Here is a 27,570-nt window from a genome sequence, read left to right as displayed (position 1 = left end):
TATAGAAGTGGCAGGGTTAAGAAAAGAAATCAGAATAGTTTAGATCTACTTGAAAACCCCTTAGAAATGTCATAAGGGTACCATAGCTCATAACTCGTATAAGCCTTAATGTCTAAATATTTTCCAGTTTTTATGTTTTGTTTATATTGTGAATTGAGAGGAGAAATTATCTTAACTAAATATAGAATATGTTGTACTTCTTAGCTGTCTTCATAAATCATGGTTTCAGTCCCATGATATGAATTCCATTGAAGGTGAAGTGTGATTCACCACCTTGGAGCATGTAGCTTATCTGGTATCTTAATTATTTTCCCTAAACATTTAAGATGTATTTGGTTAGTTACATGTTTGATTTTTAAGTTTACTTTTTTATACATACATGCATATATACATACATACACACATACTACTGGAGACCTATGGCAAGTAAGGCATAATTTCTTATTTTTGACTTGTATATAGGAAGTATTGTGGTATTGAAATCAGGGAAATGTGTGATTAGAAAAGATAAACCAATTATTTAGCCAAACTGAAAGGTAATATATCTTGAATGATAACAGTGGTATAGAGGAAATCTTAAAAGACTTAAAATATGTAATAGAATATTGGATTTGTAGTTAAGAAAGAATTAGGTCCATATCTCATTTCTAGAATTCACTAGCTTGTGATCATAGACAAGCTACTTCACCTCTCTAAGCCTCAGTTTCCTCATCTGTAAACTAAAAATAATACTACCTATAGTACCTTTTTCATAGGACCATTATAGGAATCAAATCAGATAATCATCAGATCATAGATTGGGAATTGAAAAGGATCTCAGCTGGCTTTTCAGCCAACCCTGGGGAAATGAGGAGATAAATGAGGCAACTGAGCTTCACAGAACATTACATGGAGAAACCCTGTAAAATTCCCTTTTCAAAAAAAAATTTTTTTAATTTATTTATTTTTAGTTTTCAGCGTTCACTTCCATAAGATTTTGAGTTTTAAATTTTCTCTCCCCAACCCAAGACAACATGCAATCTGATATAGACTTCTATTCATACGTTCATATTAAGCATATTTTCCCATTAGTCATGATGTAAAGAACAATTAGAACTAATGGGAAGAACCATGGGAATGAAGCAATAAAACAAGACAACAAAGGAAAAGGAGAACAAGTAGTATGCTTCCATCTGCATTCAGACTCCATAGTTCTTTTTCTGGATGTGGATAGCAATTTCCATCGTGAGTCTTTTTTTTTTTTCTTTTTTTTTGGGGGGGGGCATTTGGGGTTAAGTGACTTGCCCAGGGTCACACAGCTGGTAAGTGTCAAGTGTTTGGTCTGAGGCTGGATTTGAACTCAGGTCCTGACTGACTTCAGTGCTCTATGCACTGTGCCAAGTAGCTGCCCCTTTCAGGGGTCTTAATGGAGTATCTTGTTTATGGAATAGCAAAGATGCCAGTATCACTGGATCAAGGTGTCCTGAGTCAGGTCACAGGCAATAATGCAATGATCAACTTGGAAAGTTCCTGAAGACTCTGGAGATTCCAGTAGAGTTGTTTGTTATAAATGCTTGACTTGACTTTGTAAAGAAAAAGCTTGCCCAGCAGTACCTGGGTCTGATTTTGGAAGACCAGCATGGTGGGTGATTACTTCCCCAGAAGCTGTTGCTGGAAATGGAACCCACAGACACTTGGTAGTCATGTGTTTCAGTTAAGTGAGCTTCTGGCCTGAATTACTGCCATGTTGCTTGTTCTTGCTCCTTATGATCATGTAAACCTCATTAGAGGCTCCTGAGTAGCCCTGTCAGGAAGTAGGCAAGGGCAGACAATCCTTTGTGACCTGGCTCAGGGGAAGGGGACACTATGCCACCAAACCCATTTGTACAAGGAGGATGGATACTCCACAGCAGCAGAAAAAATGAGAATTCTTTGGCTTTCTCTAGATCTCTTTTCATTTCTAACCCAAATGTTTCTGGCATCAAGAAATGCTTTAATTATTAAAAATGGATGTTTTTGCCGTTAGGGATTTTCATTCATTTAAATGTTTTTATGTTGGGATATTTTGAAATTTTTACTTTTATTTGCTTATTTTAAAGGAGGGTGCATCAGCTCGTAAGACTCAGACTCCGGCTGCACAGCCAGTACCAAGACCAGGTAAAATTATTTTAAAACTGTGCCATATTTTAAAATTGATATAGCAGTGAAAATTATGTTGAATGACTTGAAAAAGTTAAAAATTAAATATGTTGAAATTGTGTGCTAATGCACTTAATTCTTGAAATTTGTTTTTAAGGTCACAAGGATATTTAGAGAGGTCTTAGAATTGTATCCTATCCTTGTGTTTTCATAGGAGCAGTAGCACCTTAAGAAAAAAAAGATGCATATTGGACTATTTGTATTCTTGTCTTGCTATATAAATCTCCCAAGTGAACAGTTCTTTGTAATTTTTTAAAAGTTAATTTATTTTCTTCATTTAATGTTTTGGTTAATGTTATCGCAGGTTAAACATAACTTTAAGCTTTCTTGACTTGATCCTTTTAAAAAAAAAAGTCTTACCGAGTGATGTGTGAACACATTTAAATAAGATACAGAATATGGCCAAAAGGTTTGTGGAATGACATTTTTCAAAAAATTGACCAGGCATAAATTTTTCAGAAAATGTTCTTCATTTTTGAGAAAAAGTATTTAGGCAGAAATTTTTCTTATGTAGTTTTAATTTAAGTCCTATTTTCATGGTGTTAAACACTTTCTAAGTCATGTTTTTATAAAAAAAAATCCCACTAGAATTTAAAAACTCTAATATATGATTTTGTCTCCTATTTTAAGTAACTACTTCTTGATCATGTGATCCGTGGAAGGCCATTGTTGCTGAATATTTAGCAAGGATAACCCTTTTTATCCCACTGGTGCCTGCCAGATATTGAATATTTAAAATGTGTTTAGACAGCAGTACTATGTTGAAATTCACTTGCAATTTTTGTATAATTTTTAATGTAAGAATGTTATTATTCTGCCATCTTATCAGGGTTTTTGAGAATAGGAATGTACTTGACACAAAAATATAAAAGAAATAGAAATGGTCATTCAAAAGTTCATATTTAAACTTTTGTGAATGTGCCTATGCCGCTAGGTTTATAGTATGTAACAGTTACTATGACTGAGCATCATGAAAAGATCATATTGGATTGAATTTAGAATTAATTATTCCCTTTCATCAGATTTAGTAAACATTTAATTTTTTTTTTTTTTAGCATTTGCATAAAATACTTGAATTTCAGGCTAATATAATTCAGGACCTCTTTGAAGAAATTTTAAAATTGCTAGTCCAGTAACTGCAAACCTCTTTTCTGGCTCTAATCTAATCTAAGTGTACTGGGCACTAAAATTATGCAAAATTATTTTTATTTACATTTTGAGTGCTTTGACCATCTCTCTACTTTCCTATGAATTGTCTTCTCTATCCGCACTAGGTTAGCACTCATTTTCTCTAGTTTCTTTTTTTCTTCTCATATTTGTTCCTTTATCCTTTTCAGTCTTTTATGTTCAGTTTTTCTTCCACCCTACATTTCTTAAATGTTACTCTTTGTGTTCTTTTCATTTTGGCTTATCCTCTATGTCTTTGATTTTGGAGGATTAATTCTCTATTCTCACTGCAACTCTCATTCTTATCTTTTCTTTTTCAGCTCTTTTCCTTTCTGTTATTGCTGTCTTACTCTACTTTGTCTTTATTTTCTGTGTTCGTTTCCCCCTGCCCTGTACCTGCCCCTACTGCTTTCTAGCCTGGTTTGTCACATATGATTTAATACCCTCGGGTCCTAAATATTAACAACATCCTGCTGGTTAGTGGACTTGCTTCCTTGACCATCCATTGAAATTTCCCTTTTCCCTTGTACCCCTATAATGTTGGTGTTGGTTGCACATGCTTGATCACTTTCTAGACTCCTGCTTTCTTCCTTATTCTTTAACTGACTGCTACTAGTGTCTTGGTAATTCTGCTTTTATAAACAACTCAGTTTAAGCTTTCACTGGCAAGAAAACAGAAGGATTCTAGGAGTTTTGAATTCAGAATGAGTTTCCCATGGAAATAGTTATAAATGGTACTTAGATTCTAAAGCATTATTTAGGGTGATTTTATGAATTAAATAGAGTTTTGCATGCCCTCCTGGGAACTCAATTACCGTTAGTAAAGCTGTGTCTTATAGGAAAGTATATTATGAGTTCTATCAACTGTCTAAAGCAAACATTTTTGACACATAGCACACATAAATTAGGGCTTATATTGGTAATACATCTTCTCCTACTGACTTTGTATGAAGTACATAAATATATGTGTGGCCCCCAGTTATAGATTATCTTGGGGCACCTTTAAACCCAGGAGGTCTCAGTGTTGTGTAGCCTTTTTTTAAAGGAATTTGTTCCTCAAATATGTGTTCATGTGCTTCACTTTGTATAAATGTGATCTATTGATTCTGAGGATTAGATATTTGAGATGAGATAATTAGTATCGAAGTTGAATTTCTCCCATTTTCTTATTCTTTTCACATTAATTCATTTCTTTTCTATTATTTATGTACTGGAAAAGCTTGTAGTTGAATGTTTTTCCTATAGGAAATAATAGGCAAGGGGTAGGTAGGGGAATATTTAATTGGTGTAGGGAGCTTCTACCAGTTCAGGTCAAAACCCTCTTTGCAATATAGAGTCAGTCTTAGAGAGTTGTCTAGATTATTGAAAGGTTAAATGATTTGCCCAGGGTCACATGCCATTATTTGTCAGATGCTAGAGTTGAACGCTCCAAGTCTTGAGCAGCAAAAACAATGAACACCAACCATTGTGTCTGTCAGTATATACAAAATTCCCCACCATAGAGCCCCTTCCTCTGTAAAGAAGAGAAGTAGGTGACTTTTCTCCAGGTCCAGACTTGGTCTCTACAATTATTATAATGTCCAGTTTCTTTTTCTTTGCAAAGCCACCTAGCTTTATGGTGAGTAAGGGAAAAGTGGTGGAAATTCCTTAGAAATTCCATGTTTGCCATCCATCAAGGGCATTTTAAAATTTTATCAACTGATTGGGAGGTTCTTGTTGAAATGTGTCCATCAATTTAGCCTTTCTGAGAGAGCTTTGAACCCAGTTCTGTCAACTGAAATATTCGCAATCCTTGCCAACTTCATCTCCAGAACTTGATAATGAAATGACATCTTTGTATTTTCAACTCTCTGATAACCTTGTGGAGAAAAAGAAAGTCTAAAAACTGAGTTGTAAGGCATTAAATAATAGAGATCTTCCTCCAGATTGATAGAAGTTGGCCTCAACTCATTAATTACTACTCTGTTTGGGTCCAGTTATACAACCATTTGAAAATCCATCTTACTGAACTGTTGCATTGAAGTACTTACTGAAGCCTGTTTTCCTCTTTATGTAGAACCTAAATTCAACTAAATTCAACTGCAAGTCAGATGATAAGGCCTTGCAGTCATTATGGAGGCATTAACTAAGGAGGTGATAATACATCTTCTTTAAGGTGATTTCCACTGTTAAACTGTAACCATTTATACTGTTGAACTATTTCACAGTTCCCATGACTGCAGAAAACTCTTTTCTGAGCATTCAGTAATTGTGGGTATAGTGGGACAAATAATAAATCCTATACAAGTTTAGAAGACAGAGTGATCATTTACTATCAGATGGTATCATTTGAGCTGGCCTTTGAAAAATAGGTTGAGGAGGTACAGTGGGATGGGATTAAATTGAGAGGCACTCATTTAACAAGCATTTTAAGCACTTAACATGCATCCTGGGCCATCTCCAGTTGTTTTGACTTTTGTCTTGCCACTGGACTTTGAGGGCTTAGGAAGAGACAGTGAGGCTGACAACTTTGTGCACTCTGCCTCACTTAAATCCAGTTCCCTCGAAAGTCAAGACATGTGATGTCATTAGTCCTCTTTGAAAATGAAGAATGAACACAACTAAGCCATGTGCCAGGGACTGTGCTAAGCTCTGAGAATGTGGAAAGGCCACATACCAGCTTTGCCCTTAGGGAACTTACATTCTAATGGGGGAGAGACAACATGCAAAAATACACAACAACAACAACAACAACCCTATATCTAAGATAAACAGTGTAAATGGAAGGTAATTCCAGAGGAAGGGCACTAGGAGCATGGGGGCAAGGAGGGAGTGACAAGAAAGACCACTGACTTTTAATTCAGAGGACTTGAATTCTGTAATTGCTTCTGTCACTACATGTGAATTTCCTCATCTATAAAATGAGAAGGTTGTATTAGACAGTATCTCGGATCCCTTTCAGTTCTAAATATGTGATACTATGAGTATGATTTTGAAGGGTAACATTCTAGAAGTTGGGTGTGTTACATGAGTAGAATAGTTGGAATAGAGCACTGAAAGTAATAATAGCAAGTTAGATTTACATGACAGTATATAAAACATATTTACATATTTTTTGTCATTTGGTCATTATGGGAAGCCCTGTGAAGTAGTATAAATATTGTCATAACTTTCACAAAGGAGGAAACAGATTTACAAAATTGTTAAGTGATGACCCATGTTCACTCTGTGGCAGAGTTAGGGTTCAGACATGTGTTTTTTCCCTCCCAGTCTAATCCACTTTTTCTGTAGGTTGGAGCCAGGTTATAGAATCATGCCAGAAAATGTGAACTTTATTCAGGAGGCATTAATTGGTGAACTAGTGATGGGTCCTGAGTAGGGAAATAATAAGATCAGAGTGTGTTCTTGAATAAAATTAATCTCATGGAAGAAGGCAAAATGGATTAGAGAGGGAAAAGAAACTGGAGGCTATTGAAATAATCAGGGTATCAGGTAATGAAGGCCTGAACTAGGTGAGAGCTAATTAACTAAGAAGGGATGGTTTCAATTTTCCATTAATAGTGGATAGTTGGTATGGGTAAAGGAGGCTTACACACAATGTATATATATTTTTTCTTTTGGCCAGTAATTTAAAATGCTTGAAACTAAATTTTTTGCCTTGATTACTAACAAATAACAAAATTGCCTAATCAGTTATTCTTAAGAGTTTTATCGTCTGGCTCCTGATTTAAGCATGCATTTCTTTTCTCCTTTCCATGTATTCTGTCTTGAAGGCTATTTCCCATGGAGTTTAGGATGCCAAACATCTTTTATCTGTATTTATTTTTTAAAATGTCCCCTTTTATTTTGATGGGCTGAGTGAAGTACATCTTACTGTATACACCATATTAAAAACATTAGCTGAACAGTTGCTTACAAACTTAATTCTTTTTCTATTGATGTCCTTCCCACATGTGAAAGGGGCCAAAACCGAAATATCTCTATTATAAAACTAATAATGTTGTGAAGCTTTTTATTCTGGATGAATTTTCAGCAGAAAATCACAAAATCATCTGTTATGTTTTAATAACTTTTGACTAGATGCTATACCTCGTACTTTGAGATTCTGATGTGTTTGTAGAAAAGAGAAATGATAATTTGTTAACCCTTGAAGTGGAGCTTATGTTCTCTTCACTAGACCATTATTGTACTAGTCTCATTTTTGTGATTTTTCCAAATTTTTAGATCATTTCAACTTTTAAAAGTAATTCAGTTTTTATAACATTCCAAATTCTATGATTTCTTTTTTGTGTTGTAGTTTCCCAAGCAAGACCACCTCCAAACCAGAAAAAAGGTAAGTGCCTATATAGTTCTAAATTTTTTTCACCAAATAAATATAAACCCGATAGATAAATGGGTTTTCAGCCAAGGAAGAAATTTTATTTAATTAAATGATCATCATCCCAATTATTTTAAAACATTTTAAAATTCATTTTTAAAAGTTTAGTAAAACTGTACAGGTAACTAACAGTATATAACATTTTCTTACTCATTCATAGTCTACCACTTCTCTGCTCGAAATAATGAAAGATATTCCAAAATCATCCTCCTGGAAACAGTATTGACCAATGCCTTTTATCAATGGTTATCTTTTAGTGTTGTATCCTATTAAATTTTTTAGTCACTCTATGTTTATTCTAGTTCCACTTCACTTTCCATCACTTCATACAAGCCGCCTCTGAATTCTTCATTCATCTCAGTACAGTAATTCTGTACTGCATTCATATGCCTCAGTTTGCCAGCTATTCCCCACTCATTGGGTCACCTCTTTTGTTTCCAGGTGTTTTTTTGTTTTTGTTTTTGTTTTTTTTTTGTTGTTGTTGTTGTTTACTAAGGGAAGTATGCCTGTGGATATTTTGGTGTACATGTAGCATTTTCTTCTGTCATTGACATTATTGAGTTATATATACCCAGTAGCAGAATGGGTCAGAAGATGAGCAGTTTAGTGATGTTTCTTGTATAACCACAAATTGATTTCAAGAATGGTTGAACTAGTTTATAGTTCTACATACTTTCTTTCTGGTCACTCTAAAAATGACTATTGCTTTTTAGATTTTTGGCATTTGGAATAAGGTAGCACTTCATAGCTTTTCCTTGCAGTTTTCATTTCCTTTTATTGAAAACATTTGTTACTTCTCATTTCTAGGATCTCGAACACCCATTATCATTATTCCAGCAGCTACCACCTCTTTAATAACTATGCTTAATGCAAAAGACCTTCTTCAGGACCTAAAGTAAGTAGTTGCTAAACATATGTTTTTCAAAAGATTGTCTTCAGATATAAAAGTGACATTCAGAAGTAGTAGTTACTGACTGTAGTACTTATTGTTGATTGTTGTGTTTCAGTCTTATCTTTTTTTTTTTTACTAGTATTATGATGTACACATATCACTTGGAATGATAGTTAATAAGTCCTTTATGACTGGAGACTTTTTAAACAATTAAATATGACTTGCCCCTTATTTAAAGTCTTTAACATGGTTGTCTATATATCAGCAACATACTTAAATCAAGAATCATGAAATTGGTTTTTTGAAATAGTATATATTGTTGTTCATTAATTTCAGTCACGTTCAACTCTTCGTGACTCCATTTGGGGTTTTCTTGGCAAAGATACTGGAGTAGTTTGCTTTTAACATCTCCAGGTAACTGAGGCAAACAGGATTCTATGACATGCCCAGGGTCACACAGCTAGGAATTTTCTGAGGCCAGATATGAAATCAGGAAGATGAGTCTGAGCCACTTAGCTAAACAAAATAGTATAGTCTGTATTTTACGAAGTTTCAACATCAAGGTGCATTTTGTGTCTTTAACTGTTAGGATAAGGAAACAAGTAATACAGAGAGTTTGAAACAGACAAATTTAGATGTAATCAAATCTTTTTCAGCCAGTCAGTGGAAGGACCAACACTAGAACTTAAATTTTCGTACTAGATTTACTGAGTGCTCACATTTTTTTGAAGCTTTTGTGTATAATTTTTTTTTTAATTTTATATACCTAGGGAAGGGGTTCTTAACCTTTTTTGTGTCATTGACTGCTTTGGTAGTATAGGATTCCTTCTCAGAATGTTCTTTTTAAATACATAAAATAAAATACAGAGGATTTAAAAGGAAACAAGTTGTATTGAATATCAATATTAAATCAGTATGAGTGTGCATATTTTTTAAATAAACATTTGATCTTATCCATATGGCTAAGAAATGGTCCTCCCTGCTTAGAGGCAGGGAGGTGATGCTGTGAGTAGGAGTGTTGGACATGGAGTGAGGAAGATGTGGGCTCAGCTCTAGCCAGGTACACTTAACTGTCATCCTTGGAAAGTCACTTAACCTCACTCAGCCTCAGTTTCCTTATCCATGAAATGGGGGTGATAATAGTAACATCTATCTTATGGGGTTGTTGTGAAGATCATATGATAGAACTTTGCAAACCTTGAATTGCTATATGAATGCTAGCAATTATTCTCTTATCTGAATTCCATTTTCATATTACCTACTGCTTTCTGGATATCATTTAGATGTCATCCTTGAGTCTTCACTCTCTCTTATCCTCCATATCCAGTCAGTTGCCAAGTTCTGTCATTTCTGACTTTGTAACATCCCACCTTTTGCAACAAGCAAACTTTCCTAGTCTTTAAGCCTTCCCTCTGAGATTACCCCTAATTTGTACTGCATATAGTATGTTTGTACATAGTTGTTTGCATATGTTCTCCTCAAAATAACAGCGAGCTCCTTGAGAACAGGGACAGGTTTTTTTGTCTTTCTTTGTAGCCCCAGTGCGTAGCACAATACCTGGGACACAGTAGGGGCTTTATTAATGTAGCTAACTGACATCTCTGCCTAAATGTTCAATAGACAGCTCAAGCTCCATATCACCAAACAGAGCTCATTATATTTCCTTCCCACACTTACCAGTCTTCTGTGTATCTGCATTTTTAATGGCATCATCGTTTTAGTTATGTCCCCAGTCTTTCAGTTTATATTGACTCTTCCCTGTCACTCAAACCCTATATCTAATCACTTGTCAAACCCCACCGTCTATTTCATCTATTTCCTGTTTTCTGCTCGTGTGGCCAGCCCGAATAACTGCAAAAGCCTCCTAATTGGTCACCTTGGTCTAGTCTCTCCTTTCTCTAATTCAGAAGTGTGAAACTCTAGAATGCTCCTAACCAGATTAAAATATAATTGGGAAATATTTAACAAAATACATAAAAATATAATTGAACAAAGATAGTCTCAGTGTGTGGTTTTCTAAGTAAATATGCAACCTTGTAGGCATTCATTTCTAATTGAGTTTGACACTACTGCTTCAATTCATTTTCCATAGAACTGCTAAATTAATATTCATAAAACACAGGTCTGACTATGTTACTTTACTCTGTGTAAGAGTGGCACACACTTAACTGTAGGATAGAATACAGATCCTTTTATTTGACATAAGTCAGCATGGAGTTGTTTCAAATGTGATTGTATCTTCTTAATTTTGTTCTTTTAATTTTGTGTTGATTTTGATTTTTTTTATGACAAATTGTGTTGTCTTAGTATATAGAGAGTTTATTTGGAAATGGCTCCCACCTCTACAGAAATCTAAATTTAAGTATACCTGGTATATTAAAAGTTTTTATTTGCATTGAGAACAGTCTGTCTTCACTGCCATTGTCTGTTAATATTTACTCTTAATAAATAGCTCACATTGGTGTAACACTTTTCAGTTTCAAAGCATCTTACATAGTGCAGACCCATGAGGTAGGTGGTGCAAGGACTATTTTTCCATTTCATAGATGAGAATGAGTCATAGAGGTAAAGTGGCTTGTCCATTGTTTAAAAAAAAAAGTGAGGTAGAGCATTTGTATAGTTCTTTAAAGTTTGCAGAGTGCTTTATATTCATTATTTCATTGGATCCTTACATCAATCAAGTGAAGTAGGAACTATTATAGGGAATATTATCTTCATTGTAAAGGATCAAGACTTGCCCAATGTCCCACTACTAGTTTGTGTCAGAGATAGGATCTGCCTAAATCTTCTTATTCAAGTATGGTTGAAAAAGAGTTCCCTCCCAACTCAAAGATTCTGTGATTCTGAGAAAGTCTTGTCTGTTCTGTTAAGATATATTCTGTTTGACTATTTGTGATGTTGTTTGTTATTCACCGTATCCAAAGTGTGCCTGCTTCTTGATGAAAGTGTTTGTGTAATGTATAAGCCTTTGTCCTCTGTTATTTAGAGCCTAATTTTCTAATAACTTTTCACATTCCTCCCCCATGCCAACTTTTATGTAGGAAGACTATTTTGTTTTTGATGTTTGTTTGTTTCTTGGCTTGCCACAGCCAAGAATTCATCACAGTAATCTCCCTGAATGGAGTTTGGCTAGTTCTCAGAATGTTTCTGAGATGTAATCTGTCACTAAAATTATTCTAGGACACTTTTCCAGTTTGATAGAACTTCTTGTAATTTGTGCTTCCCTGACTTAGCCAGTGAGTTCTCACAGTCACCTCCATACTACAGTGCACATCGCATTGAGGCAGCTGAGGTCTTAATAGTTTTAAGGATTTGTAGCAGGCTAATAAATGTTTCATCCTTGAAAGTAGCTACAGCTGCATTACCTATTAGAAATCCTTTTTGATTCAAATAAATGATTAAATATTTTGTTTCCATAATCCCTTAGAAAGGAGTTATTCTGTGCTATATCTGCTTGCCACAATACTTAGCCAACCTTCATACCTAGTTTCCTAAGTAATCATTTCCTTTTCAATTCTAGTGTATTTATTTCAAATATGGTTAATTTCAAATTATTTCATATATTTATTTCAAATAGTCTAGTTTGTGACTTTTAAGAATTAGAAATGGGGAAAGAAGTTTGAATTTATCAGTAACTGGAATTATTGTGCGGTTTGTTTTTTAAACCAACCTAATCCTTAATGCACTTAACTCTTTCTGATTTAATCTTTATACCATCACATATAATGTAATTTTAATGGAAAAATAATACCATCTTCTTTAGTTTTAGTGCTTTGATTTCTGATTTGAGACAATTAAAGTGATTATGTTTACAAACAACAGAAGTGAGAATTGGTTTTCCTGATGAATTGCAATAATGTAATGCTAGGCAATGCTATAGGGATAAATGTACATTGTATAAATGTAAATTGCTTATGTAACATTTCAAAGTTATTATTTTCCTTAGAAATTATTTTACTTTTTGTGTTTTGATATGTCTTTAGAGAAGCAGTGCAGGTTGACAAGTATCTATAAGGGTGAAAATTGTAGTTTAAGAAAGTATTTTATAGCAATGCTTAGGTTGTTTTAATAGGGAATTATTTTGTTTTATAATGTATGTTTTTTTTAACTTTACAGTCTAAATAAAATTTATTTCCACATCATACATTTTAATAATTGATAATGCTTTATAATATTCATTTATGAACTTAATTGTGTCAGTCAGCCAGATATTTTAAAAATTGTGACTTTTTGAAGAAATGACAAAAAAAAGAATACTCAACTTTATGCAGAATCCAAATTGAATCGATGCCAACATGAACTATGGGCTACAGCTGGTACTATAATTGTGTTGAGGGGGGTTTTCAATTATGCATTAATTATATAGCAAGGCCTCCAGCTGACTTACACTACAGGGAAGCTGTCAGTTGCAGTGAGGTATTAAACAGTGAAATACTTAAGCTTAAAAGTAAAATTAAGAATGTTTTACCTTAGGATTGTGGCCTCTTTGGTTGTTTTGATTTACTCTGTACAAACTTAATGGTATTAAATCATTGTTATCATTGTTACCTCTGTGAGTTTTTAAATTAAAATATACCAACTTTTAAACAATTAAAAGCCATTTACTGCATTGAAATTTTAGTGTTCTTGACAATAACAATCACTGACATTGATATAGGACTTTAAGGTTTCCAAAATATTTTCCAACTTTATCTTGTCTGAACCTCCCCAACTACCATATAAGAAATAGGGTGTTACAAGTACAGGTCTTAGTATCCTTCACTTAACAGTTGAAGCTTATAGAGGTTATATGATTTAGCTGTAGTCACACAGTAAATGTCAGAGACAGGATTGTACTCAGGTCTTCCTGATTCCAAGTCTAGCATTTTACCCACTATGCCCCACTGCCATAATAAATTAAAGCATAAATTCAAATAGTTAAATTAATTTTTTAGGTTATACATAAATTTGTTGTGTAGCTTGTGTTTATCTACTTTGAGTTTTGTATAATGGAAATAAGGAACTCATCATACAGGAAAGTAGTGAAAATTTGATAACTGTAGATTTATTGAGATTGTGGCAAAAGACCTAGAATCAAAATTATTTTTAAGTTTTTTTTTTTTAATAAAGTAGTCAGGACAAAACAAAATTGGCTTAACTTTTACCTTTGTTTCTGAGAGAAATGGTCCATCTGTTTCATTTGACTTTTGCTTCAGATTTATCTAGCCACAGCTAGAGCTTCAGTGCAGCAAGATGCTTCCAAAACTACAGTTGTCGAAATAGCTAAATTGTTGTATCCTTTGTTATTTGGTTTTGATGTTGCATGAGTGAAACAGCTGCATATAATGTTGATTTTAATTTCTTCAGTATAGTCATCAGTTATTTTGCAAGATATCTTGGGGTTTATGGGCTAGATTTTTTTCTTAAGGAGCATGCCTTAAACTCAGATCACTCTGGCTCTCATTAATTGGCCAACAGTAAGTCCCAACCAAGCCCCACTTGGTCATTGTTTGGGCCTTGATTGTCTCAGAGTAAATGTAAGTAGCAGGAACCTTGAGGGTTTCCCCCTCCCAGATTGATTTTTTTTTTTTTTCAACTAGGAAAAGAAGGCCATTCTCTGCTTCATTTCTTTCCTAGCCTTAATCACTGAATGGGTAATGGCCTCAGTCAACCTGAGACCTGTTAAAAACCTTAGCTTAAAAAGGCCAAGGTCTCCCACTACATCCAAGGCAATTTCTAATCCTAATCTGTATCTTGCTACTGGACCCAGATAGCTCTAGAGGAGAAAGTGAGGTTGGTAACTTTGCACATCCCTCCTTCACTTAAATCCAATTCATTTTCATGTCTTGACATCACCTCCCTGATATCATGATGGTATCATGGTTCTCTTAGAGAACAAAGGACAAACAACAAGAAGTTAGTGTTTATTTAGTGCCAGGCACTGCGCTTAGCTCTGAGCAAACCTTTCTTTAACAAAGAAAGGTTAAAAAAAAAAAAGCAAAACAAAACAGTTCCTCCTCTAGGAACTCACAGTCTAATGAGGGAGACAACATGCATACAAGTATATACAAACACATGTTAAACAGAATAAATTGAGGGTAATCTAAGAAGGGAAAGCACTGAGATATGAAGGATTGGTAACAGCTTCTTGCAAAATATAGATTTTAGCTGATATTTGAGGGAAACTAGGAGACAGAGGAGGTAGAGTCTCAGTTTTGTCAGATAGCCAGTGAAAATTCTCAGTGTCGGGAGATGAGTGTTGTGTGTGAGGAACAAACAGCAAAGATGGAGCTATCATTGGATTGCAGAGTACATGAAGTGGAGTAATAGTAAGAAGACTGTAAAGATAAGAACAGACCATGAAGGACTTTAGAAGTCAAAAAGAAGATTTCATATTTGGTCCATAAGGTACTGAAGTTTATTGAATTTATTTTATGAATATGGAACGTGGTTAGTACTTTTTGGAAGGGTGTGTATTCCAAGAGTTATTGCTAAGGTAGTAGTGTCAGAAACTGATTCGATATGAGGGGGAATGGGGGAGGGATGGTGAGAAACAGTATGGAGTTGAGGATGGCACCTAAGTTGCAAGTCTGTGTGACTAGGAGGAATGTGTTTCTCTTGACAGTAATAAGGAAGCCTGGAAAATGGGAAGGTTTGGAGAGAAAGATAATGAGTTCAGGTTTGGACATGCTGAGTTTAAAATTTCTACAGGACATCAATTTCAAAATGTCTAATAGTCAGTTGGAGATGCATGGCCATTTGTCAGGAGAGAAAATACAATTGAACAATTATATTTAAGACTCGTCTGTATAAAGATGACAGTTGTTACTTTGGGAGCTGATGAGATCACCAAGTGAAATAAAGAGAGAAAAGAAGAGGGCCCAGGAGCCTAACTCCCATGGTTAGTTAAAACAGACATGATTTAAATGATGGTCCAACAAAGGAGACAGAAAGAACAGTTAGACAGGTAGGAAGAGAAGCAGGAGAGAGAGCAATGTCCCAAAAGCCAGTAGAGAAGTGAGTATGAAGAGAAGAGGGTGATTGGAAGACTATAGAGAGGTACAGAAGGATGAAGATTGATAAAAGTGATCTCTATTTACTTATCCTCTCAATTCCTGCCCTAATTCCTTCATGTGTGTGTTGGGGGGGTAGGGTAGAGTTAGGGTAGAGTTAGGAGACTGTGACATTGAGACAGTAGTTTTAAATTACCACTGCCGCGAGGAGAAACTGTTGTTTGGCACAAGTGGTATTTAGGAATAAAGAAACTAGAAAGTATGAATATTCTAGGACTGATAAAAAGTTTTGTTTTGGTGTGAATGTTTTTTAGCTCTATTTATGAAACAGTGTTTTGTGTTACTCATTGGTATTTAGACTTTTGTTCAGAGGCTTCTGTTGAATTATATATCAATTTGAAGTGTTAATAATTATGAAATTTAAAGGTCATAGGTAATCTTGATTAACATTTTTTATAGAATTTTGCTCTTATAATATTTCCTGTCCCAGCAACTGAGCAGAGACATTAATATATAGTTTTATTTTGCACTGTCATGCAATTTATTGAGGGCCCTATTTTGGTGTCTACTATAGTGCTTGACACAGTACATTATACATAATAGATGCTTTAATATAAGCTCATATAGGCTAATGATTTCATTTCATAAAATGTGTGGATTTTTGGTTAGGTGGTTTTTTTGGTTTTGTTTTTTGGCTTATTGCGCTCAGTATAGTGCTTAGAGGAATTGTATATATTCATAAAGAGGCATAAATGAAGCACGTGATCAAAATGATCATGGATCCAAAGTAAAATAACAAGATATCTAATTAAAGAGGTTTAAGATAAATATGTAGTATATAAATTCTTTACTTTATTAAAATATATTTTATCTTCTGTGTAGAACAAGTATGAGATACTTAAGAAAGGAAGAACAGATGTTTAGTGACTCATCATCCTCAATTTTTAAACATTTTTATGACCATGGCATTAACGTTAACAGTTTACATGATGATGAGCCCTTTGTTTAGGAATAAGAGCTAGCATGAGGACGTTTCTCTTTGGGTATATCCCCTAGACTTAATATGTGCTTCATTTTCACTCTCTCTCTTCAGATGTTTCACTTTTTGTCGTGGTTTGTGTACCATTGTCAATTAAGTTTGATGGTGTATAATGTAGTATAAATATCTACATGGTAGTAGTAATACTTCTCTGAAGCACTTGGAGAATGTTGAAGTATTAGAGTTGCCAATTGAAGCAGAGAAGATAGGATAATGTAAATTTAGGAGAACGGAATTAAATATTACCTGTCAGAATTCATCAGATACTGTTTCTAGTATTATATAATTTCAGAATAGTAAGTTCAATTTTAAGACATAAAGGACATAAGTCTTATTAAGATTACTCATCTTTGTATACATAATGCATGGGACTTTACCATGTTAAACTTTTTACTTTTTTTACATTAAAATTTCTCTTTTGACTTTAATATTCAGATTTGGATATCCATGTTTGAAAATTGACATTACTTAAAAGTTTGTAGCTGTGGGAATTAAAATATAATGTTCAAGTATGGTTTGGATTAGATGGCCTTTGAAATCCATTCTAACTCTGATATTTTATGATATTAATCTCTTTTCTGATTTGTGTTTATTGAAAGATTTGTCCCATCAGATGAGAAGAAAAAACAAGGCTGCCAACGAGAAAATGAAACACTCATTCAGAGACGAAAAGATCAGATGCAGCCTGGGGGCACTGCCATAAGTGTAACAGTCCCCTATCGAGTAGTAGATCAGCCCCTCAAACTTATGCCTCAAGACTGGTAAGTTGGTTTTACAGTTTAAAATATTTCATTAACTTTTTTAGTTTTTAAATTTGTTGCTAAATTCCTAAGCTTTCAAGTTTCATCATCATAGTTTCTCAAAATAACCAAATCTTTTTGGTCTTTGAAATGTAAATCTGTCTTAATAACTTAGAAAAAACTAGTTTGTTTTTCATAATAACAATATATGCATATTTATTTAAATTGGAAAAAAACTATATTAACTTTTAATTATAGGACACTTGTCTTTCTAAAAGCTTGATCAGTATAATTTGTGCATGCATGTGCAACACACTACACACACTCTTCTTTTTTAATGTGCATAAAATTATTTTTTTCCCCAATATTTGGATATTTCTACCTGGTCATCAACCTGTTTTGCCAAAGCAGAATTAAATGATAGTTTACTTAAATTGTTTCAGAGATTTCAAAACTTGATGACCTTTAATACTTCTATATAGTTTAAAAATACATTTTTTTCTTAACATTAAGGCTACATTTGAAGAAATAGAACATTTAATAATGTTAAATATATTATAAAAGCACAGTTATATTTTATGTTACAATTGAAAGACTGCTGACTCTGGTGTTATAGGAACCAGGTTTAAATATTGATCTTGTACTTAACACTGGTATGACCTTTACCAAGTCACTTAATTTCCTTGGGCCTCAGTTTTCTTCTATGCAAAAGGAGTGTGTAGGACTTCTTGGTTTCAGTTCAAGATCTGTGATCCCACTGTGAAGCAGGCAGTATATTAGCAAGGTTTCTTTTTAATATCACTATTGACTATTATACTAGTGGGGTAGTTCTTGCAGCCACTAGAATGAAAGTGGAGGTTACAAATGAATCCACTGCTTTTAAAAATAAACATTAGCTCGCATGTATTTAGCATTGTAAGACTAACAAAGTGTTTCTCTTCAATATTTTCAGTATCTATTTTACTATACTATAAAATTTCATTTTTTTTAATCAACATAATTTTTTAAAATTTAAAAATAATTTATTAAAGTCAGTTAATTCTGGTAACAGTCAAAAAAGATTTGTCTTAGAGTAAAATTTAAGATCATTTTGCAGTTAGCAAAAGAACAGGCATAAAAGACCAGAAGGATCACATATAAAAATAGCTTTATGTGTATTTGTGCTGAAAAGACATGTAACTGCAAAAAAGCAGATGCGCTGGTGGTATAGCAGTCATTAATGTGCTATAACAGTGACATTATAAAGAGAAATTATGCTAATGTGCTCTGTTTGCCTCACAGTAGTGTTGACAGCAGTCTGTGTCACATGAATAATTATGAGACTAGTTCCTTAGGGATTTACAGTAACTAAAACTCAAGGTCTTTAATAAGAGTGTCTTCCTTCTTTTCTATTTATAGGGATCGTGTTGTGGCAGTTTTTGTACAGGGCCCCGCATGGCAGTTCAAAGGTTGGCCCTGGTTATTACCTGATGGATCACCAGTTGACATATTTGCTAAAAGTGAGTTTCTCATTTTTCTTTGATATTATTTTCCCCTTATAATATTTGTGAATCACGTTTTTTTCTAGAAATTTAGTAGAAAAAAGTAATTGCATTTTTTGTAGTTGTTGGCAAATGTATGTTCTCTCCTTGAGGGCTAGAACTGTCTGTCCTGCTTTTGATTTGTATCTCTATCACCCAGCATAATTCCTGTTATGGAGCAGGCACCGAATACATGATTTGATTGAAAACTTCAAGTACCATCAGTATAAGACCTTGGTATTTGATGTTGGCAGTTATTGGTTCTAGATTTTATATACACACACTTAGAAAACAGTAAATTCCCAATAGAGTATTTTTAATGCTGTCAGTACTCATAGAGCTTGTCATTGAGATAACTCAATTTGTTCCCATGTTGGTAATTTGTAAAACTTTACATGTAACTTTTACAGATGGAAATTTTTAAACTGAGAAGATCAAACTTTTCTTGGCCATAATACCAATCTGGGATTAGTAATAGTCTGTTGTGACTATAAGATTTATTTTTAAATTAAAAGAGTTTAAAGTGCTTTAATTTTAAAATGTGAAAAATTGATTTGCAAATTTTTATATGCTTATACTCTTCATATGCATGTAGAAATCTATTTAGTTCAGCCTTAATTTGAACAGTAAGTTTTCATTGTGCACTTTGCCTAGATTGGATTTGCCCATGCTCATATAGCTAGTGTCTGAGGTTAGACTTAACTCAGGTCTTCCTAACTCCAGACTCAGCATTGTTATCTATACCCCACTTACTTTAGTTGCCTTATTATTAATGAAAGCTTCTACAAATGTACCTTTTTCAGTCAACACACAGTCATTAAGTGCCTGCTTTATTGTCATTATTGTTATTATCATCTTAATCATCGTTGAGGGTTAACATTGTATAGCAAAGGGCCAGTCTTGGAAGTGTCAGGAAGATATGGGCTCATATCCTGCCACTGATATACTGTAGCTCTGTGACTATGGGCAAGTAACATCTCTTCTCAGTATTTCAGTACCCTGGACCGTTCTGACAACGTAAGTTACAATTGACTTGCTGGTCTACATTGGTGGAAGAAGTTTTATTATATTAGTATTTCCATTTCTCCAGTGAAGCCACAAGTCTGAACCAGTAGAGTAAACTATGATTTGTGGGATGCTTAATGCTCTATGTTTTTGACATCAGAATAAAGAGAACATCAGAGATGCTGGTAGGGCTGCTCTTGAAATCTCTCTTTTTCATTAGCATTAGAAGACTTTCAGTGTCCATGCAATTTGTTATTCTTGGGTAATTTTCTAAATAATTTAATCCTGGGAAATCTACTCCTGTGAGTAGAAATTTTACTTATGGTGTGATCCACATTTATCATCTTCAGTTAGAAAATTATTATTTCACCAATTGATTAATTTTAAATGGCAGAATATGAGATGTATCAGCTATGAATACTAGTTGTGTTTCTTGTTTCTTATTGGTCTTTTTAACATGGAATGATATTTTCAAAATGCTATTTATGGAAAAAATGCAATTTAGTCTTTATTTTTAAACTAGGTTTTTTCAATGAGTAAAAAATAATATGCTCAACATATCACAGTTAGGTTTTTTAATCCATATCATTACCAGATTAATTACCACATATGAATTTCATCATTTCATTCACGTTCCTTCTTCTATTTGTATGTTAAACATAAAATATAATGAAATCTTATGTTACTACACTTAGACTGAATTGCAATCTTTTTCCTTTTGTTGACTCCCAAGATTTTAAAAAAAAAGCTAGATAGTTTTTTTCCCCCAAAAATAGTAACTTTTGCTTCTTCTAAAACATAACTATAGTGTTTACATAGAAAAATTATTGAATTTATTTTGCGGACCTTGTTTCATTCTCATATTACATAAATGTGTTTTTATCTCATGTAAAATAATGTCACAATTTTTCTTTCAACTAATCTTTTATTTTCTTTCCCTTGCAGTTAAGGCCTTTCATCTAAAGTATGATGAAGTACGCTTAGATCCAAATGTACAGAAATGGGATGTAACAGTTTTAGAATTAAGCTATCACAAACGTCATTTGGACAGGCCAGTGTTTTTACGTTTTTGGGAAACATTGGACAGGTAAATCGAAATAGTAAAATATAAACACGGTTACTTTTTAGTTATCAAACTTGCTTGTTTCTCCATATAGATTGTAAATTTGAAAGTAGGACCACATCCTCAAAACTTATTATATTGTCGCTTTTTTTCTGTTCTTCCCTTTTATCTCAGAGGATAAAGTATCTCTACTAACTAGCCAAGGTTAACCCCTCTACCCGTTACTTGATCATACTGATCCCTTGATCCCATTCCCTCCCTCCTTCTGTATGAAGGCACTGTACCAATCTTACATTCTAATCTCTTATATCCCTTTAATCTCTCTCTACAATAATAGTAAGAACTAGCATTTATATAGTATAATATGGCATATTTGCTATGTGCTAGACACTGTGCTAAGAACTTTACAATTATTGACTCATTGGATCCTCACAACAATCCTGCAAAGTAGGTTCTGCTAATTATCCCCATTTTACACATGAGGAAATTGAGGCAGATGGTGGTTAAGTGATTTGCCCAAGGGTCACACAGCTAGACAGAGTCTGAGGCCAGATTTAAACTTGGGTCTTCCTGACTCCAGGCCTAGTGCTCTGTCTTCTGTGCTAGAAGAGGCTTTGGAGAATAGCTAATTCAGACCTGTACCACCTAGCTGCCCCTTACTTTTCCTGTTTACCTACAAATACTCTTATATCCCAAGTGCTAAAAAAAAATTTAAAAAAAGCATTTCCCCTCTACTTCACCCAGATATATCATCTCATATTTCTCTATTTCCAACCCTTTTGAAAATGTGTACTTGTGGTGCCTTTACTTCCACACTGTTTAATTTCCAAACCCTAGCAGTCTTCTTACTTCTATTCCTTTTCTGCTACTGATTTTTCAAAGGGGAATAACAATGATCACCAAATCCAGTAGCTTCACAGTCCTTAACCTCCCTTCAGCATTTGCCACTGTTGGTCATGTGCTACTTTCTGAATACTCTCTTTCCATAACTTCCAAGACTTTAAACTTTTTCTCCTGGATTTCCTTGGAAGGATCCTCAAATGGACATGATTCAGTTGAACCATCACACCAGCTAATCCCTGTACATAAAATTCTGTCTGCCATTTCTGTACTTTTGCACATGTGGTCCTTCCATGTCTGGAATGCATTTCCTCACTTCTGCCTCTAAAAATGTATAACTTACTTTAAGACACTGCTAAAGTATCCCTCCAATACACTTCATTAGTCTCCCAGCTATTTATCAACACTTTCCCCCTCTCAAATATAAAATAATACATTTAGTACCTTCAGTCTCCCTCTTTTACCCCAACTCTTGCCCATCCTCCTAGGGGATTTTAGCATATAGGTTATTGTCCTCTCAAATAGTTTAACCTCCCAGTTCCTCAAACAACTCAATTTCCATAACCGTATGCTGCCTTCAGCAACACACAGGTAAAGTCACACTCTTGATCTTGCCATTATCTGTAAGTGTTCCACTTTCATGATCTGAAATTCCTTTACCTTACTTAATGATGGTAATTTATACAATATCAGATTTTAACTGGTAACACTTGTGAAAAGCTTACCTGGATTGGTGGCAAGCATTTCCACTGCTTACCACTTGTGTGACCTTGGGCAAATAATTTATTTACCCTTTCTGAATGGGCCTCAGTTTCCTTAACTGCAAAATGAGGAGGTTGTAATTGATCAAGATTTCTTAACCTTTTTTGCATGATGGACCACTTTGGCAATCTGGTAAAGCTTATAGGTCCCTTTTCAGAATAATGTCTTTCAATACTGAAAAATGCATAAGAATTTGAAATATAGTTGTGTGTATACATGTATGTATATATACATACACACATATATGTATGTATATGTACGTGTGTGTGTGTGTGTGTGTGTGTAGGGACCGAGAGTTAAGATAAACTTCTGGACTAGATAGGCTTTGAGTTCTTTTCCTATAATCCTGTGACCCAGTGACATAAGCATTGTTTAATATGTATACTTTTTTAGTTCAGAATTTTTGGTACTTGCGTTTCATATTTGCTCATAGATCTACAGCTGGAAGGTACCTCAGAAAGATCATCTAGCTTCTTTTATAGGAAGGAAACATAGGTTGGTAAGATTAAATGACTTGTCAAAGGTCATATAAGCAGTTAGTTAATGGCAAGTGAAGACCTTGATCCCAGTTCCTTTGCCTCCAAATTACAGATTTGCAGTAGCTTAATATAATACTCTTTGTTTTTATTTATTTTACAGGTACATGGTGAAGCATAAATCCCATTTGAGATTCTGAATTACTTGGCTACCATTTTCCCTCTAGAAATTTGGATTAAGAAGCATGAAACTGCTCCATTCTGGGGACTGAAGCTCTTGATTAATGAATTTGTCAAGAACTTTACAAATGAAGGTCATAAATGAATCTTTTTTTCTAAGACCTTATTCGATGCTTCCTGCTTTGACAGGCTGATATCTGTCATCATTATAAGCAAAAGCTTTTGCTTATAACTATTTTTTTAATAACAATAATAATAATACTATTAGCCTTCTAGTCTGTAGTGGAAATTGTATATTTTGATAGAAGTTTTCTCCATTGGTTAAATTAGCATCACTTAAAATGTTTTGTTCCTCCTTAGAATATAAGAGGTTACGTGTATGTGTGTGTGTGTGTATGTGTGTGTGTGTGTGTGTGTGTGTGTGTGTGTGTGTGTATAGATGTGATGAGGCTGTTAGCCACTTTGCTTCTGATTTTCTGATTTTTTTCGTTACTCCATTGTTTTACTTTTTGAAAATACTGTGTTGTGAATGATATTAAATTTTAGTCCTTAGAATTTGAAAAACTAATAAGCAAAGTGAAATGACTATTTTGAGAAAATCAAAATGTCATCTTGTATATGTACTATATATTCTGTTAATCGTTGTTTAAAAAGGGATAATGAAAAATCAAGAACCACCCTTTGGCTGTGGCTGAACTGTTCAATCTAAGAAGTCGTTATTATGGAAACATTTAATGAATGTTCGTTCTTCCCACTGACTTCAGTGATGAAAACTTAGAATATTTATAATGGTGTATGCTGGAGTACCTTTCCAAATGGAAGTCTAAATCCACAGATTAAATAGGTTGTAATACATTTTATTTTGAGAGCCAGAGTATGATTTTTGTAATGGAATATTCATTCAATGCATCAGCCATATAGACATAAAATCCTTAACCTTCATCATTTTCATTCTTTTTTGTGGCAAAGAGATTTTAAACCATTTTTTTTTTTTTTTACATTTTGGTCTTGGATTTCCTGTCCCATGCTATCCAATAATATTGATGAAATTTCCTAAGCACCAAAGAATACATTTAATTATTGAAAATTGTGAACACAGCAGAAGTAAAAGAAAACTGGTATTTCTCTGTGTGTTCCCTCAGTATCATACAAAATAGGTATAAATCTTATTTTTAAGTTTCTAGAATAGGGTATATAGCATTTTCCTCTTTCTCCACTTTAAATAAAGACCAGAGTGTTGTGTCTAAGGTGTACAACGAAGTAACATTTTCCACTTGTGATTACCTCTTTTGTTAATTAAAAGTATTAGGATTCTCTCAAGAGTTTTCATAAATTTAGTAATTAATAATCATTGTGTTTTACATCATTTTCTCATACCATCTCTTTTGGGTAGCATAATTTTTAAAAAATGAAATGCACTTTTCATCTGTGCTAAACTGGCATTGCTTAGGGCTCATGTTGAAATTTAAAAGTAGTACAGAGTTGTAAATTTTTTTTAATCACAAAAATCTACACCAGTAGTGAAGAGGAAAAAGGATGTTTGCTCTGTGGAAGTCTCAAACTCTGTAGAAGTTTTCTGGTTGAATTTTGCATTACAAGGTTTTTCTATTTTTGAAAAATTGGGACAATCTCCTCTCTCTAACTCTCCCTGCCCAGATAGACTTTTGGGTTTTCCACAGCACAATTTCTCAACAGTATTGATTTGTTTTCTGAGTCTTGAGGCATAATTATGTATTTTGTAAAAATCTTGCCATGATAAAATACTGTAGTCCTGGGTTGAAAACTGTAATGGTGAAATAACCATTAGTTATATTTGTTAAGACTACTATACGTAGACACCAACTACCTTTTCCATAAATATTTTTAGTATGTATACCTATGTGTGTTATGAATTTCAGTTTATGCAGTTGTGGGGACATACACTTTCAACAGAGTTTATTTTCTCTTTAATTTGCCTTACATCTATATATGCACAGACTCAAGTACTGTAAGGAACATGAGACAAAATGAAAATATTCTGTACCTTGTGTGGACTTTTATGCTTTTTGTTTTGAAGTTGGGTACCTGATTTCAGTCCGGGGTAATTAACTTTGGATGGGAAGCAGACATCAGGCAATCACTATTCATTCACACATAAAAAATCATTATGAGTCTTACAGCAGCACACAGCACAGTGCCTTGCACATAGTAAGCTCTCAGTAAGTATTTGTTGCATGAATGAATGATGCACTTTTAGTGCAGCTCGTGTATTACAAAATTCTTTGACTATACAACTACTTGGTATTGGCGTGCAAAAACGTAGTTTACTGGAAATGAAAATGCATAAGCAAAATTTTTAAAAAACTGAATTATGAATTAATAAACATGACTATAAGATTTAGTTACTGTGAATAGAGACACTTCGCAGGCTCTATAAAGGGAAAACTGGATTTCATTTGTGCAGGACACACTCCTGAATTTGGTGCTTTTGACAAATTTATTTTAAAATGTAAATTGACATTGAAAACTGAAAACATAAGTATTAAATATTATGTTTCTTATTTTTTCCTATTGGTTGCCCTTTGCCCTTGATCATTTGATGGTGATGTGGGCAGTGATCTTTTCAGGGTCCCATTAATGACAAACTAAGATGTCAGTACTTATTTAATGTAGAAGAAAGAATTTTACTGTTTAATATTTAAACAATGTTTAATATGTGTTTCATTTTAATTAGTATTAAAGCTTATAGTTTGTTTCCCATGTTTCCATATCACATGTTAACTTTAAAAGACAAGGCAATGTTTCATTAATCCTGGAGGGTTGGGGGTAGGGCTTGGGGGACTGGTAGAAGAGGCAGAGGAAGTATATTTCTAAGAACTTCTCTTGATTATTTAAGGTAGAAAGAAGTAAAACCATTTCTTATCTGCCATGCAGAATAAAACAGAAGCACTTTGCTTTTGAAAATAAAAAGGTCATTTTCTAATGAATCTGTACACTAAAAATTAAATCCTTCAGTTAAGTAGGATTAATTATCTAGTAGTCAATTGCAGGAAATATTTTTCCTAAATAAAATTCTTTTGTGACTCACAAGTGAGTTTGAGCTATAAGCTTCTTTTTTTAAGGGTTGGGGAAGAGTGGGAATAATAGTAGGTTCTTTTCTTTTTTAGTAAATTAACCTATATTTTTATCATTACCTGAAGGTAATATGTTAATATACTATAGATATGTTTCTAAAGTGTTTCATTAAAGGTTAAGGATAGTGATAGTTATGTAAGATAACATCTCCTTGAATGTCTTATTTGTTTTTAGATTTATCTTATTTAATTATTGTATAAAAACTTAAACATTACTCGTTTCTCAAAAAAGGCTGACTTTTGAGAGTCCCTTGAACAGCCAGGAGATCAAATTAATCAATACTTAAATTAATTCACACTATTCATTGAAAGGTCAAATACTGAAGCTGAAGCTTAAATACTTTTGCCACATAATGAGAAGATGGGACTCACTGGAAAAGACCTTGATGTTGGGAAAGATTGAAGGCAAAAGGAGGAGGGGACTGCAGAGGATGAGGTAGATAGGTAGTGTCATGAAAGCAATGAACATGAGCTTGGACAAACTTCAGGAGAGAGTGGAAGATCGAAGGCTTTGGTGTGCCTGGTATCCATGGGGTCAGGAAGAGTTGGGCACAACTGAACGACAGCAACAAAAAAGGCTGACAGTGACTAGTGTCTCATACTGCACAAGTTTTTTATAAAAAGAGTCAGTCAAAATTAATGGTTTACACTGTGGTTTTAAATTTTAATGTTTTGAGACTGTGCTCATTTTAATGCAAAAGCCATAGCTAATGCCGAGTACTTTATTAAAGCAACGTGTTCATGAAAAATTTAAAATCCTGGCCTCAGGAAGTAGTTGGCCTATTAGGTTAAAGTTCATGCACAATGTGAAAAACAAATCATCTGTAAAGTAACAAGTGCCATAGAAATTTGGCTTTGTGTATTTTGAAATGTTGACAGTAAGCTGCTATTTTTTTGTTAATGGAGAAGAAAAAAGAAAAGATTAATTTCATTAGCTTTAGTAGCTTTGTTTTGAATTTTAACTGTTTCTTGTGTAAATTTAGTCCTTTTTCACTAATTTTGACCATTTAAGCATTAATACAGAGATCCTAAGTTAATAGAAGATTTTATTTATAAAGAAGATAGAGGTGAGGCTTAGGAAGATAGGGCAGATTTGACCTGAGATTTCAGAGCTGCTGAGGAGCCCTTTCTTAACAACACAGGGAGACTCTTTTAGTCTAACAGAACCTGCTAGAACACTTAGAGGTTAAGTGACTTGTCCAGGGTCACGTAGCCAGTGAGGGTCAAAAGTAGGACCTGAACCTAA

General features: G+C 33.9%; 1 protein-coding gene across 1 annotated transcript in view; it reads left to right on the top strand.

Annotated features, from left to right (window-relative positions):
- The window catches only part of CDC73 (cell division cycle 73), a 137,720-nt gene extending 111,770 nt beyond the window's left edge, over nucleotides 1–25,950 (top strand). The window contains exons 11-17 of the mRNA XM_027843430.1: nucleotides 2,079–2,136; nucleotides 7,622–7,657; nucleotides 8,510–8,597; nucleotides 17,225–17,386; nucleotides 18,764–18,864; nucleotides 20,836–20,977; nucleotides 23,195–25,950. Coding sequence (XP_027699231.1) covers nucleotides 2,079–2,136; nucleotides 7,622–7,657; nucleotides 8,510–8,597; nucleotides 17,225–17,386; nucleotides 18,764–18,864; nucleotides 20,836–20,977; nucleotides 23,195–23,231 — 624 coding nt within the window. The 3' untranslated portion in view covers nucleotides 23,232–25,950. The remainder of the gene's footprint in view (nucleotides 1–2,078; nucleotides 2,137–7,621; nucleotides 7,658–8,509; nucleotides 8,598–17,224; nucleotides 17,387–18,763; nucleotides 18,865–20,835; nucleotides 20,978–23,194) is intronic.
- The last annotated feature ends 1,620 nt before the right edge of the window (nucleotides 25,951–27,570 follow it).

Source organism: Vombatus ursinus, unplaced genomic scaffold (assembly GCF_900497805.2).
Source record: "Vombatus ursinus unplaced genomic scaffold, bare-nosed wombat genome assembly UNPS02014909.1, whole genome shotgun sequence".
NCBI lineage: Eukaryota > Metazoa > Chordata > Mammalia > Diprotodontia > Vombatidae > Vombatus > Vombatus ursinus.
The sequence above is the reverse complement of the archived record's forward strand: the minus strand, read 5'-3'. Positions and strand labels throughout refer to the sequence as shown.